This window comes from Coregonus clupeaformis, chromosome 29 (genome assembly GCF_020615455.1).
Source record: "Coregonus clupeaformis isolate EN_2021a chromosome 29, ASM2061545v1, whole genome shotgun sequence".
NCBI classification, from domain to species: Eukaryota; Metazoa; Chordata; class Actinopteri; order Salmoniformes; family Salmonidae; genus Coregonus; species Coregonus clupeaformis.
Genome location: NC_059220.1, coordinates 57,816,210 through 57,829,054, shown reverse-complemented (window position 1 = coordinate 57,829,054; position 12,845 = coordinate 57,816,210). Strand labels below are relative to the sequence as shown.

Genomic DNA, 12,845 nt, shown 5'->3' with positions numbered 1-12,845 from the left:
TTGTGGTGTAACTACAATGTTATTAATCCATCCTCAGTTTTCTCCTATCACAGCCATTAAACTCTGTAACTGTTTTAAAGTCACCATTGGCCTCTCTGGCAACTGAGTTATGAATGGCGCCTGTATCTTGTGACTGGGTGTATTGATACACCATCCAAAGTATAATTAATAACTTCACCATGCTTAAAGGGATATTCAATGTCTGCTTCTTTTCATTTTTACCCCTCTACCAATATGTGCCCTTCTTTGCAAGGTATTGGAAAACCTCCCTGGTCTTTGTGGTTGAATCTGTGTTTGAAATACACTGCTCGACTGAGGGACCTTACAGATAATTGTATCTGTGGGGTACAGAGATGAGGTAGTCATTCAAAAATCATGTTAAACACTATTAGACACAGAGTGAGTCCATGCAACTTAATATGTGTCTTGTTAAGCAAATTTTTTATCCTGTACTTATTTAGGCTTGCCATAACAAAGGGGTTGAATATTTATTGACGCAAGACATTTCAGCTTTTCATTTTTAATTAATTTGTAAAAGTTTCTAAAAACATAATTCCACTTTGATATTATGGGGTACAGTGTGTAGGCCAGTGACACAACATCTCAATTTAATCCATTTTAAATGCAGGCTGTAACACAACAAAATGTGGAAAAAGTCAAGAGGGGTGAATACTTTCTGAAAGCACTGTATATACCAAATATTATTAAGATCTGAACATGATTAAGATCTGAGAAAGAGGGAGAACACTGTAAAATGACTCACTCTCCAGTCACCATTGACTTGCATTGGATTTGCTTATACTTCATGTACTCTAGGGGTGTGTATGTGTGGAAGAGAGTGTGTGTGTGGATTTCTTTAGATATTGTTTTTATATATCTATACAGTACCAGTCAAAAGTTTGGACACACCTACTCATTCCAGGGTTTTTCTTATTTTTACTATTTTCTACATTGTAGAATAATAGTGAAGACATCAAGACACATATGGAATCATGTAGTAACCAAAAAAGTGTTAAACAGATATATTTTATATTTGAGATTCTTCAAAGTAGCCACCCTTTGCCTTGATGACAGCTTTGCACACTCTTGCACACTATTTTGATGAATTTATTCATACTATTTCATCCTTCCACGAGATATAGTCCCGACACAAATCTAGGGTTGCTACCCAAGTCGGCTGGTCGATCTTTCTATCGGTTCGGTTGCCAGAGACGCGACCCAGTCGTTAAGTCTTTTTGTTCTGTATCTATGGACGCGACGCAGTCATTCGTTCTAAATGTTCTATTGCCATACTGTCTGGCAACGTTCTTATCCCTTGCTTGCTAGCTAGCCAACTACGGCTAACTTACAGTCACGTCAAACAGTGCAGCCAGAATAACAGCAAAGTAGCTGCATTTGCATTAGTTTAAGCCAGGACCGGTCCTTGCCGTTCTGCCGCCATAGGCGGTAAACCATTGTATTGCTTACAGGGACTAGAATAGTCCCAGTAAGCAATATGAAGTTGGAAAGACGTCTAAAATATGTATTTTCCAGACATTGAAGTTATGATCAATTTAGGTTCTGAACCTGAACCAAACATAGACATCTATGATTGGTTCAGATTTGGTATGGACCGGACCAAAAATCTATGTCCATGGATGTTGAAATCAAGGCCGTTCCGGAACTGCACCAAAAAAAGACGTCCAAAATGCGTCGGTGTCGGTCCGTGCTTACTGAGGTGTAGCCTACAGTGTTGCCTGAAATTGAATTTTATGAATGCCCATCCATTTGTAAAACAGGCCATCGCATTGGCTTTATTAGTCCTGATTCCTGTGACTAATCACTTTGTCTATTTATGCTCTGAATATCAGCTACCCAACTTTATCAGGAGTTATCGCTAGCCTTTACAATTTTTACACAGCGGGAAATGCAGAAGTATTTTCTTTTTCACTATGATCAGCTTGTCAAAAATGTACGGATACAAACTTGAAACCACTGATCATGACAATGGGGTGAAACTCCTAGACAACAGTTGTGATTGTCCATTCCATATTGTCCATTTTACTTTGACCTGTCCTGTTTTTAGGATATGTTGTTTGTTAACATGACAGCGCATTTTTTATTTGATTGAGCGCCATTTAGGTTAGGCTATTTGATTGGAGAAACCTGCATGATGTAAAAAGTGTCCGTCTCATTACATTGTCATACATTTTATCTCCAGTTTGTAGACTGCAGAAAAGGCCACATGTTCTTTCTACCATATCCTATATCTGCTACATAATTTATGTTAGATCAAAGGGTGTCATCAGCGTTCACCTAAAATGCCCATATGCCACTGGTTGAGAGAAATTGTTATTGTTTTTGGGTAGATTTATGTGAGGTTTTATGTGCTGTTGTTGGAGGTGCCGCCTTCGTCAATCTGCCACCATAGGCGGCTGCCTAATCCTGCCTAATGAGCGGGCCAGCCGTGGTTTAAGCTGTTTTCAAGTGACATTTATTTGGATACATCCATAACAATGAGCTAATGATGTGCGATTTCACCTGGAATAGAAAATGTGCTCTCTCGTCAGGACACTGTTCAGAGGAACTAGCCAGCAACACAGCTAACACAATCACTTCAAACTGAAGCTGTAAAGACTGCAAACTAGCTGCATTTCGTTTGACCTGTTTTCTATTTATATTTATTTGTATATATCCATAGAAATTATACTGATTCATGATTTCGACTGGCTGAGAAAAGCTGCCTGCCTGTCTGTCTCAACCCGACTCCCGACACGTTCATTACTATGCGACAGCTGGAGATCTAATTTGAATATTGAAACAATGTTGCAAATGTCGGAGAGACAGACAGCAAGGTTTATACAAATCTCCGCTGTTGAAAACGAAATGTTAGTCTAAAAGAAATGTGAGATAATGTCTAGATGCTTTTTATAGTGGAGATCAAGTTTATAAATTGCCTGGCCGGGCTGACGAGACAGTGGATTGTGCAGTCAGATGGAAAAGAGTAAATAGGCATTATGTCCATTGTATAATGCTTTTATAAACTGTTACCAACATATTAAAATAACAATGAATTGCATATTTTCATTACAACGTTATTTTAATAAGTAAATTCATACAATTTCATTCTTCCTCCAGAAGATATAGTCCAGGCAAAAATCTGGTTGTTAGTTATTTTGGACATGTTGCTACAGACCCAGTCCAAAAATTTTTTTCATAGTTGCTATGCAAAAGTACTTGTAATCTGTTCTAAACAAAATGGTTGCTATGCAGGATAGATAATAACTGTATTGTCGCTAGCTAGCTTCAGCTAACTCAGTCATTTTAACCTGGAATGACAATACACTAGCTGCATGTTTGTTTGATTGAGCTTTTTTACATTTACTTGGATATGTCCCATTATATTAACTTTTAAGCGTGATTTCGCCTGGCACAGAAAAAGTTGTCTAGTCTTGTCTGGGCACTATTCACTCTCCATGTATGGTACAGAGGTTTATATGATCTTCCGCTGTACCAAACTAAATGCTAAGCAGGAAGCAAGGGGAAATAATGTGCGAGTTGAGATAAATACAAGAGATTATTCGGACAGCAACATGAACATGATATTCTTATAGAGGTGCATTGATAATTTTCAGATGGAACTGTTAGCAGGCATAGAATTCCTGTGATGGTAAATACAGCTTGGAACGCTGCTTGTCCAATCAGCATCCATGATCTAAACAACAATTTTTATCATTCAAAATACATATGCTGAAGTCATTTTAAGGATTTTTTCTAATTTCCTAAAAATCCCATCTTTGATTGACACAGGAAGTATGACAGATAATGACAATCTTACCATTTAAATGTGGCCTATTTAGACACTTGTACTAACTGTGTTGACATCAAATTTCATGCAATTAAGCCAAACAGGATTTGTTCTGTGGCGCATTTTGATATTGTACTGAATATAGTACAATGACGTGAATGGGTTAATAGGAATGGTTCATTGGTAAATAATATAGATTCAAATTATCAACAGATTAAACAAACTGTGGTCGAGATCTCTCAAATTATCAATTGAGTGCGGTGCAGCGCTGCTGCTCTAGAATAAACTCGCTCTCCTGCTTCTCAACAGGCACAGCAGGTGGTTTCGATCTTTTCAGCCTATCACTGTAACCACGAGGGATGCTTTCACTTAAGAGATAGAGTTTTAAGAGATAAGAGTTTGAGACAAACATTGCCATCAGTGACCATTATATATATTTACAACAATTTGCCCATGTATAGACAGTCAAAGGACTTCCAATAACTACTTCATCATAGGCCAATAATTTGACTTCACCAAAAAGCTGAAACCTTTCAATGCAGCTGTGTCGCCAAATACTCTTGCGTCCAAGGGGACTTTGCATAGATACCCGTACTTCCGGATCTTTTTATTACTGCTATGCCTATAATGCAAGTTAACTTTACTTCCTTGTACACAAAGAATTGAGGAACTGACCATTTCGCGGCTGGGTTAGGACTGTTTGAAAGACTGTAGAATTTTTATTTTCTCAAGCGTTAAAAGCATGAATTAATTTATACAAGAGGCTACTTTACAGCTATAACATTGGTTGTTTCATTTATTGGGTAAGTCTTTAACCTTCTCCGTTTTTTTGTGGGTGTGGAAATGTACAGCAAAGTGAGAGCAGTGTGACAACGGGGAAATCCGCTTTTAGTTTCAAGTGGAGCGTTGAAGGTGATGGATTTTCTTCGCCCGTAATGGTCTCTGGCAGGGGTCTTGTGGGGTGTGATTGTGTGAACCTTCCTAATATAAGACGGAACACCTGCTGCGCTTCCAAATGTCGATCTAATTTTCCCTAATCTATTAAAATATGAATTTCCAAGGAACCCGTTATGTCATACACCCGAAATTCATCTTAACACTTGGAGTAATTGTCCAGCAAGCTGCATCTACTTTCATGATAATTCAATTGTGGATAGCAAACACCAATAACCTAAAAAAGTGGGGATTTTAATCAATGATGTGCCTAATGTAATCAGGGTTACAATTTACATCATATTTTGACATACCTGTATTGTATTGTCTCTCATATGGTACATCAAGACATGGGGAGTGCCACGGTGTTGATTGGTATCACATTTGGTCTAAACTACACTTGATACCTCTTTTACAGAAGGAAGTAGTGAACCATCAGTTATGCTTATGGTTTATGTGTGTGTTGTTGGCTATGTTCTTGTGGTGTATCAGGAAACTACTTTGTGTAAATGTTGTGGATAGCCCTTTAAGGGGACAGCAACCGTTGAGAGCAAAGGTTTCCTCAGGAAAGATATTGAAATAGTTCTGGGTTAATACTTCACTTCTCTCTCTGGGTCCATCCATCCACTGCGCCTGCTGCTCATTTGCAATGTAAATAATGAGTGCTACATGGAATCAGGTCTGACACACTCATATAATATTACCCCTCAGTATTCCGGCACAAAGTTTGCTTCCATTTGTACACAACCACCATACCATATACCATAAAGCCTAAAAACGTAGAGGTGCAAATAACTTTCCCTCCCTCACACTAAGAGACTGCCAGTTAACAGAAAAAACGAAAAAGGTTGGTTGTTAAATGTTGTGGTTTGGAAAGTAGAACACATAGCTGCTAGAGCTGTTGCTCTTGGTTGAAATGTACAGTGCATTCGGAAAGTATTCAGACCCCTTCCCTTTTTACCACATGTTGTTACCTTACAGCCTTATTCTAAAATGGATTAAATTAAAAATGTTCCTCATCAATCTACACACAATACCCCATAATGACAAAGCGAAAACAGGTTTTTATACATTTTTGCAAATATATTACAAATAAAAAACAGAAATACCTTATTTACATAAGTATTCAGACCCTTTGCTATGAGACTCGAAATTGAGCTCAGGTGCATCCTGTTTCCATTGCTCATCCTTGAAATGTTTCTACAACTTGATTGGAGTCCATCTGTGGTACATTCAATTGATTGGACATGATTTGGAAAGGCACACACCTGTCTATATAAGGTCCCACAGTTGACAGTGCATGTCAGAGCAAAAACCAAGCCATGAGGTCGAAGGAATTGTCCGTAGAGCTCCGAGACAGGATTGTGTCGAAGCACCGATCTGGGGAAGGGTACCAAAACATTTCTGCAGCATTGAAAGTCCCCAAGAACACAGTGGCCTCCATCATTATTAAATGGAGAAGTTTGGAACCACCAAGACTCTTCCTAGAGCTGGCTGATCCGGCCAAACGGAGCAATCGGGGGAAAAGGGCCTTGGTCAAGGAGGTGACCAATAACCCGATGGTCACTCTGACAGAGATCCTGAGTTCCTCTGTGGAGATGGGAGAAACTTCCAGAAGGACAATAATAATAATAATATGCCATTTAGCAGACGCTTTTATCCAAAGCGACTTACAGTCATGTGTGCATACATTTTTACGTATGGGTGGTCCCGGGGATTGAACCCACTACCCTGGCGTTACAAGCGCCATGCTCTAACAATTGAGCTACAGAGGACCACAACCATCTCTGCAGCACCATAACCCGAACCCAATCAGGCCTTTATGGTAGAGCGGCCAGCCACAGAGTTTGCCAAAAGGCACCTAAAGGACTCTCAGACCATGAGAAACAAGATTCTCTGGTCTGATGAAACAAAGATTGAACTCTTTGGCCTGAATGCCAAGCGTCACGTCTGGAGGAAACCTGGCACAATCCCTACAGTGAAGCATGGTGGTGGCAGCATCATGCTGTGGGGATGTTTTTCAGCGGCAGGGACTGGGAGACTAGTCAGGATTGAGGGAAACATGAGCAAAGTACAGAGAGATCTTTGATGAAAACCTGCTCCAGAGCGCTCAGGACCTCAGACTGGGGCGAAGGTTCACCTTCCAACAGGACAACGATCCTAAGCACACAGCCAAGACAACGCAGGAGTAGCTTCGGGACAAGTCTCTGAATGTCCTTGAGTGGCGAGAGATCTGAAAATAGCTGTGCAGCGACGCTCCCCATCCAACCTGACAGAGCTTGAGAGCATCTGCAGAGAAGAATGGGAGAAACTCCCCAAATACAGGTGTGCCAAGTTTGTAACATCAAACCCAAGATGACACGAGGTTGTAATCACTGCCAAAGGTGCTTCAACAAAGTACTGAGTAAAGGGTCTGAATATTTATATGTAAATTTGATATTTCAGTTTTTTATTTTGCCAGGCAATTTATAAACTTGATCTCCGTTATAAAAAGCATCTAGACATTATCTCCCATTTCCTTTAGACTAGCATTTGGTTTTCAACCGCGGATATTTGTATAAACCTTGCTGTCTGTCTCTCCGACATTTGCAACATTGTTTCAATATTGAAATTCGATCTCCAACTGTCCCATAGTAATGAATGTGTCTGGACGAGACAGACAGGCAGACAGCTTTTCTCAGCCAGTCGAAATCATGAATCAGCTGGCATCATTTTTATGGATATATACAAAGAAATGTCAATAGAAAACAGGTAAAACTAAACGAAATGCAGATAGTTTGCAGTCTTTCCAGCTTCAGTTTGAAGTGATTGTGTTAGCTGTGTTGTTAGCTAGCTCCTCTGAACAACAGTGTCCTGACGAGAGAGCACATTTTTAATGCCAGGCGAGATCGCGCATCATTAGCTCAATGTCCATGATAATGACGTTGATGCGTGATTTCGACTGGCTCAGAAAAAGTTGTCTTGTCTGGACACAGTTCACTTTAGGTATGGTACTACGACAGAGATTGAAATTCAAAAGTGAAACTTTGTTTCCGAGGTCGGACAGGCAGACAGCGAGGTTTATATTAACCCCCGCTGTACCAAAGTAAATGAAAGGCAGGAAGCAAGGGGAAATTATATGCGAGTTGAGATAAATATAAGAGATGATTCGGACACCAACATGAACGTGATATTCTTATGGAGGCGCAGTGATCATTTTCAGATGGAACTGTTAGCAGGCATTAATGTGTCTGTGACCGCCAATACAGCGTAGCTTTGAACGCTGCTCGTCCAATCAGCATCCAGGATCCAAACAACCAGTTTTATAATTGAAAATATATATATTTTGAGGTTATAAATAAGCTAATATACAATGCAATGTAGAGTTGTTACAAGTTACAGATCTGTTATCAAGCAAATAAAATATTTTTCCCCCCCATGTTATAAACATAGATATGACGCCTAACAAGTAATCAATGCAAATGAACATAATATACTGCCACTGTACACTATGCACCTCCTGAAATATTTAAAATTGTCAAATAAAAACATGCTTTATGACTGTACTGGCCTGTAGTTGCTTCCTCGTCCTCTGTTTGACATGATGAAACCATGAATCGTGAAACAGCTTCATGGAGAGGCTATAAGGTAGGTGTTTAATGATTCACTGAACAAAACCGTGGACATAGTGAACCATTGCATCCCTACTATAAGTAGAGTATGGGCTCATTCCACAGGGCCAGAAATGGCGGGGCTGGGGCGAAACCAGCAGGGAGAGCTGACAGAGTACAGGAAGAGTCTAGTCAAGAGGGACCTGGAGATGGGTATCGTCATGACCGTGTTCCGCCAGAAGGTAGAGCGCCTTACTGTGCAGGTCATCATGGAGACCAGGCAGGTGGCCTGGACCCGAACAGCAGACAAGAATGATGGTGTCTGTGAGTAACCCTGAATCTTTACCCTAAGTCTAACTCGAATCCCAACCCTAACCCTAAAACATGATGAGCAATGAGAAGAGAGGGACTGTGAGTACATTAAGAGATGTGGTGTGTGGATAGGGATGTGTGTGAGGGAGAGGGAGAGTATGTGAGAGAGTGAGTAACAATGATGAGTACGGTTTCAGTGGACCTGTCTGAGATACGGGAGATTCGCCCAGGGAGGAACTCAAAGGACTTTGAGAGGTTCAGAGATGGCAAGGACAAACATGATGAGAATACCTGCTTCACCATCTTCTATGGGTCCCAATTTGTTCTTAACACCATAAGCCTTGGCGGTAAGTGTGTGTGTGAGGGTGCAGAGTATGTCAGATTTTCTGTGTTTATTTGATGCCATACAACATAATTTTGTTGATGATAGCCTATTGATTGAATATGGATAGTTTGTTGTAGGTTATATTGGATAATCAAGCTTGTAACAGTAATAGTCTGTGTTGATTGACAGCTGACACTGTGGATGACGCAGAGAAATGGCTGACAGGCCTGGAGTTACTTAGACAGGAGACACTGGTGGCCCCCACACCAGACATCATAGAGAGGTGAACACACACACACATACACACACGTGAAAAGACCACAAACACAAACCTAAACCCATATACTGTACACACCCATTATATGGACGATAACTGACAATTACTGACCATATTGTTTGTTGTTTCCAGCTGGTTGAGGAAACAGATGTATTCTATCAATCAGACTAAAAAGAACAGGTAAGAACAGTTTCAACCCTCAAAAATGGATTTAATCCTCTACTTAATTATACCACTTTTTATGCCAATTCCCATTCTGCCCAATTCAATCCATTGTTCTTTTCATTTGTTCTCCTCAGAATCACCTTGAAGGAGGTGAAGTCTCTTCTGCCACAGCTCAACTACAAGGTCCCCGGCACACGTTCCCTAAAGGAAAAGTTCTCGGTACCCATCCCCTTTTCATCCCTCTTCACACCCTCATCCTATAATAATAATAATATGCCATTTAGCAGACGCTTTTATCCAAAGTGACTTACAGTCGTGCGTGCATACATTTTTGTGTATGGGTGGTCCCGGGGATCGAACCCACTACCTTGGCGTTACAAGCGCCGTGCTCTACCAGCTGAGCTACAGAGGACCACACTGCTGCCAAAGCTTTAATGAGTTGTAGAACCAAGGAGCTGAAGTTTCCCTCCCTCCTTGGCCAGTTAAAACCTTGGGCAGTAGAATTAATTATATTCATTAGTTATTTTAGATGATAATAAGTGATCTTGGGCACTCAAGGGATCTCTCAATTGTAATAGAATTGAAGTATGTATGTAATAAAATAAATTGTAGTATTCTGAACCAAACATTGTCCATCTCCCTCTTTTTTATTCCAGGAAATTGGAGCCAGGAAAGATGTCCTGGACTTTGAGCAGTTTCATAAATTCTACAATATTCTAATGTTTGATCAGAAAGATGTGAGTCAGAATATTACTGCACTACTTCACTCTCTAAGTAGAAAAACCTGAACAGATACCATAAATTACTGACAGTTTCACTTCTCTTACAGTATGTGTTGATATGTGTGTTCACATCGGAAGTGTTAGCTAGCATATCACATTTTGCATGTTTAATATGATTAGACATACAGTGGGGAAAAAAGTATTTAGTCAGCCACCAATTGCGCAAGTTCTCCCACTTAAAAAGATGAGAGAGGCCTGTAATTTTCATTATAGGTACACGTCAACTATGACAGACAAAATGAGAAAAAAATCCAGAAAATCACATTGTAGGATCTTTAATGAATTTATTTGCAAATGATGGTGGAAAATAAGTATTTGGTCAATAACAAAAGTTTCTCAATACTTTGTTATATACCCTTTGTTGGCAATGACACAGGTCAAACGTTTTCTGTAAGTCTTCACAAGGTTTTCACACACTGTTGCTGGTATTTTGGCCCATTCCTCCATGCAGATCTCCTCTAGAGCAGTGATGTTTTGGGGCTGTCGCTGGGCAACACAGAATTTCAACTCCCTCCAAAGATTTTCTATGGGGTTGAGATCTGGAGACTGGCTAGGCCACTCCAGGACCTTGAAATGCTTCTTATGAAGCCACTCCTTCGTTGCCCGGGAGGTGTGTTTGGGATCATTGTCATGCTGAAAGACCCAGCCACGTTTCATCTTCAATGCCCTTGCTGATGGAAGGAGGTTTTCACTCAAAATCTCACGATACATGGCCCCATTAATTCTTTCCTTTACACGGATCAGTCATCCTGGTCCCTTTGCAGAAAAACAGCCCCAAAGCATGATGTTTCCACCCCCATGCTTCACAGTAGGTATGGTGTTCTTTGGATGCAACTCAGCATTCTTTGTCCTCCAAACATGACGAGTTGAGTTTTTACCAAAAAGTTATATTTTGGTTTCATCTGACCATATGACATTCTCCCAATCCTCTTCTGGATCATCCAAATGCACTCTAGCAAACTTCAGACGGGCCTGGACATGTACTGGCTTAAGCAGGGGGACACGTCTGGCACTGCAGGATTTGAGTCCCTGGCGGCGTAGTGTGTTACTGATGTTAGGCTTTGTTACTTTGGTCCCAGCTCTCTGCAGGTCATTCACTAGGTCCCCCGTGTGGTTCTGGGATTTTTGCTCACCGTTCTTGTGATCATTTTGACCCCACGGGGTGAGATCTTGCGTGGAGCCCCAGATCGAGGGAGATTATCAGTGGTCTTGTATGTCTTCCATTTCCTAATAATTGCTCCCACAATTGAGTTCTTCAAACCAAGCTGCTTACCTATTGCAGATTCAGTCTTCCCAGCCTGGTGCAGGTCTACAATTTTGTTTCTGGTGTCCTTTGACAGCTCTTTGGTCGTGATTTTCTGGATTTTTTTTCCTCAATTTGTCTGTCATAGTTGACGTGTACCTATGATGAAAATTACAGACCTCTCTCATCTTTTTAAATGGGAGAACTTGCACAATTGGTGGCTGACTAAATACTTTTTTTCCCCACTGTACTTTGTGCCGTCAACCAGTGTGTGTGTGTGTGTGACTGTGTATTGACTTGTAACTTGTGTGTGGATATGTTTCATCAGATTCTCGAGGAGTTTAAAAGGGAGTCATGTGCTTTCATCATGGGGTGGGTCTTTCTCTTTCATTGAAAGATGTAGTTCTACAATCACAATTAATAATTTACTCAGCTTTATTATACCGGTAAACTTGAGTCTTGTTGACAGTATGTTGGTGTGTTGTGGTTTTTCCCTACTGTAGTAGTACAGATAAACCTGATGCCTCTGCAGTTCTTCTCCATGATTTCCAACGGTTCCTTCTGTACCAGCAGAAGGTAAGATCAAGCTATCTATCAATAATCAAATTGGTAAAACTGGGTCTGTTTCCTTCAGTGTTTAACCTGTTACCTTTTATCATTACCTTTATTTAAAAATGTTCCCTCTATTTTCCTCACTCTCTACGTTTCTCTTTCTCAGGAGTCGTGGGCCAATGACCTGAACCAGGTCAGAGAGCTGATGACCACCTTTATAGACGACACCATGAGGAAGACCAACGATCCAGAGTTCACCGTCAGCGAGGTGGGACACAGTGTTTGATGTGTGTGTGTATGGGGAGTGGAGAATGATGTGTTATGTTTGTCACAGCACTCTCTCTCTCTTCTCTCACTTTAGTTCCTCAGTTTCCTCTTCTCTAAGGAGAACTCGATTTGGGATGAGAAATACTCAGAGATGTGCAACCTGGATATGAACAACCCGCTGTCCCACTACTGGATCAATTCCTCACACAACACGTCAGTACCGCCACATAACACAAAAATACAACACAACACTATGAAATTAACACTACTTAACTTTTTTTGAATCAGTGTTTCACACCAAGTGTAAGTACAGTTGTCAGCACAGTAAAGAATTTCAGCAATACTGTAAACCTGTGTAATGAATAGGCTCAGGGCCGCTGGAAAAAGTGTGGCGAGGCTGCATTTGCCACAGCACTTTTCATCAGGTGTGGCTGTGCCACACCACTTCTGATTTAGTTTAATAAAATATATCTATGCAAAGCGTTTAAAAAAGGGGCAAAGTGCTGCTTTTTAGACCGATTTGCCTCATGATTTGTCAACTTGCGCACAATTTCTCTGTCCTTCAAATCAGAGTGCTGCTGCAGGCTCTTTGCGTGTCTTGACCAATCAGAT

The 12,845-nt window shown here is 40.6% G+C and overlaps 1 protein-coding gene across 2 annotated transcripts in view; it reads left to right on the top strand.

The window, feature by feature from the left end:
- Nucleotides 1–12,845, top strand: part of plcg2 (phospholipase C, gamma 2) — a 64,526-nt gene that overhangs the window by 39,334 nt on the left and 12,347 nt on the right. Inside the window, exons 1-11 of one of the 2 annotated variants that reach the window (XM_041890057.2) lie at nt 4,254–4,590; nt 8,437–8,634; nt 8,820–8,969; nt 9,137–9,230; nt 9,357–9,404; nt 9,524–9,608; nt 10,046–10,126; nt 11,743–11,786; nt 11,918–11,990; nt 12,133–12,234; nt 12,328–12,446. In XM_041890057.2, coding sequence (XP_041745991.1) covers nt 8,445–8,634; nt 8,820–8,969; nt 9,137–9,230; nt 9,357–9,404; nt 9,524–9,608; nt 10,046–10,126; nt 11,743–11,786; nt 11,918–11,990; nt 12,133–12,234; nt 12,328–12,446 — 986 coding nt within the window. In that variant the 5' untranslated portion in view covers nt 4,254–4,590; nt 8,437–8,444. Of the gene's footprint in view, nt 1–4,253; nt 4,591–8,436; nt 8,635–8,819; nt 8,970–9,136; nt 9,231–9,356; nt 9,405–9,523; nt 9,609–10,045; nt 10,127–11,742; nt 11,787–11,917; nt 11,991–12,132; nt 12,235–12,327; nt 12,447–12,845 lie in introns of those variants that run through there. The other variant, XM_041890056.2, reaches the window with a different exon arrangement.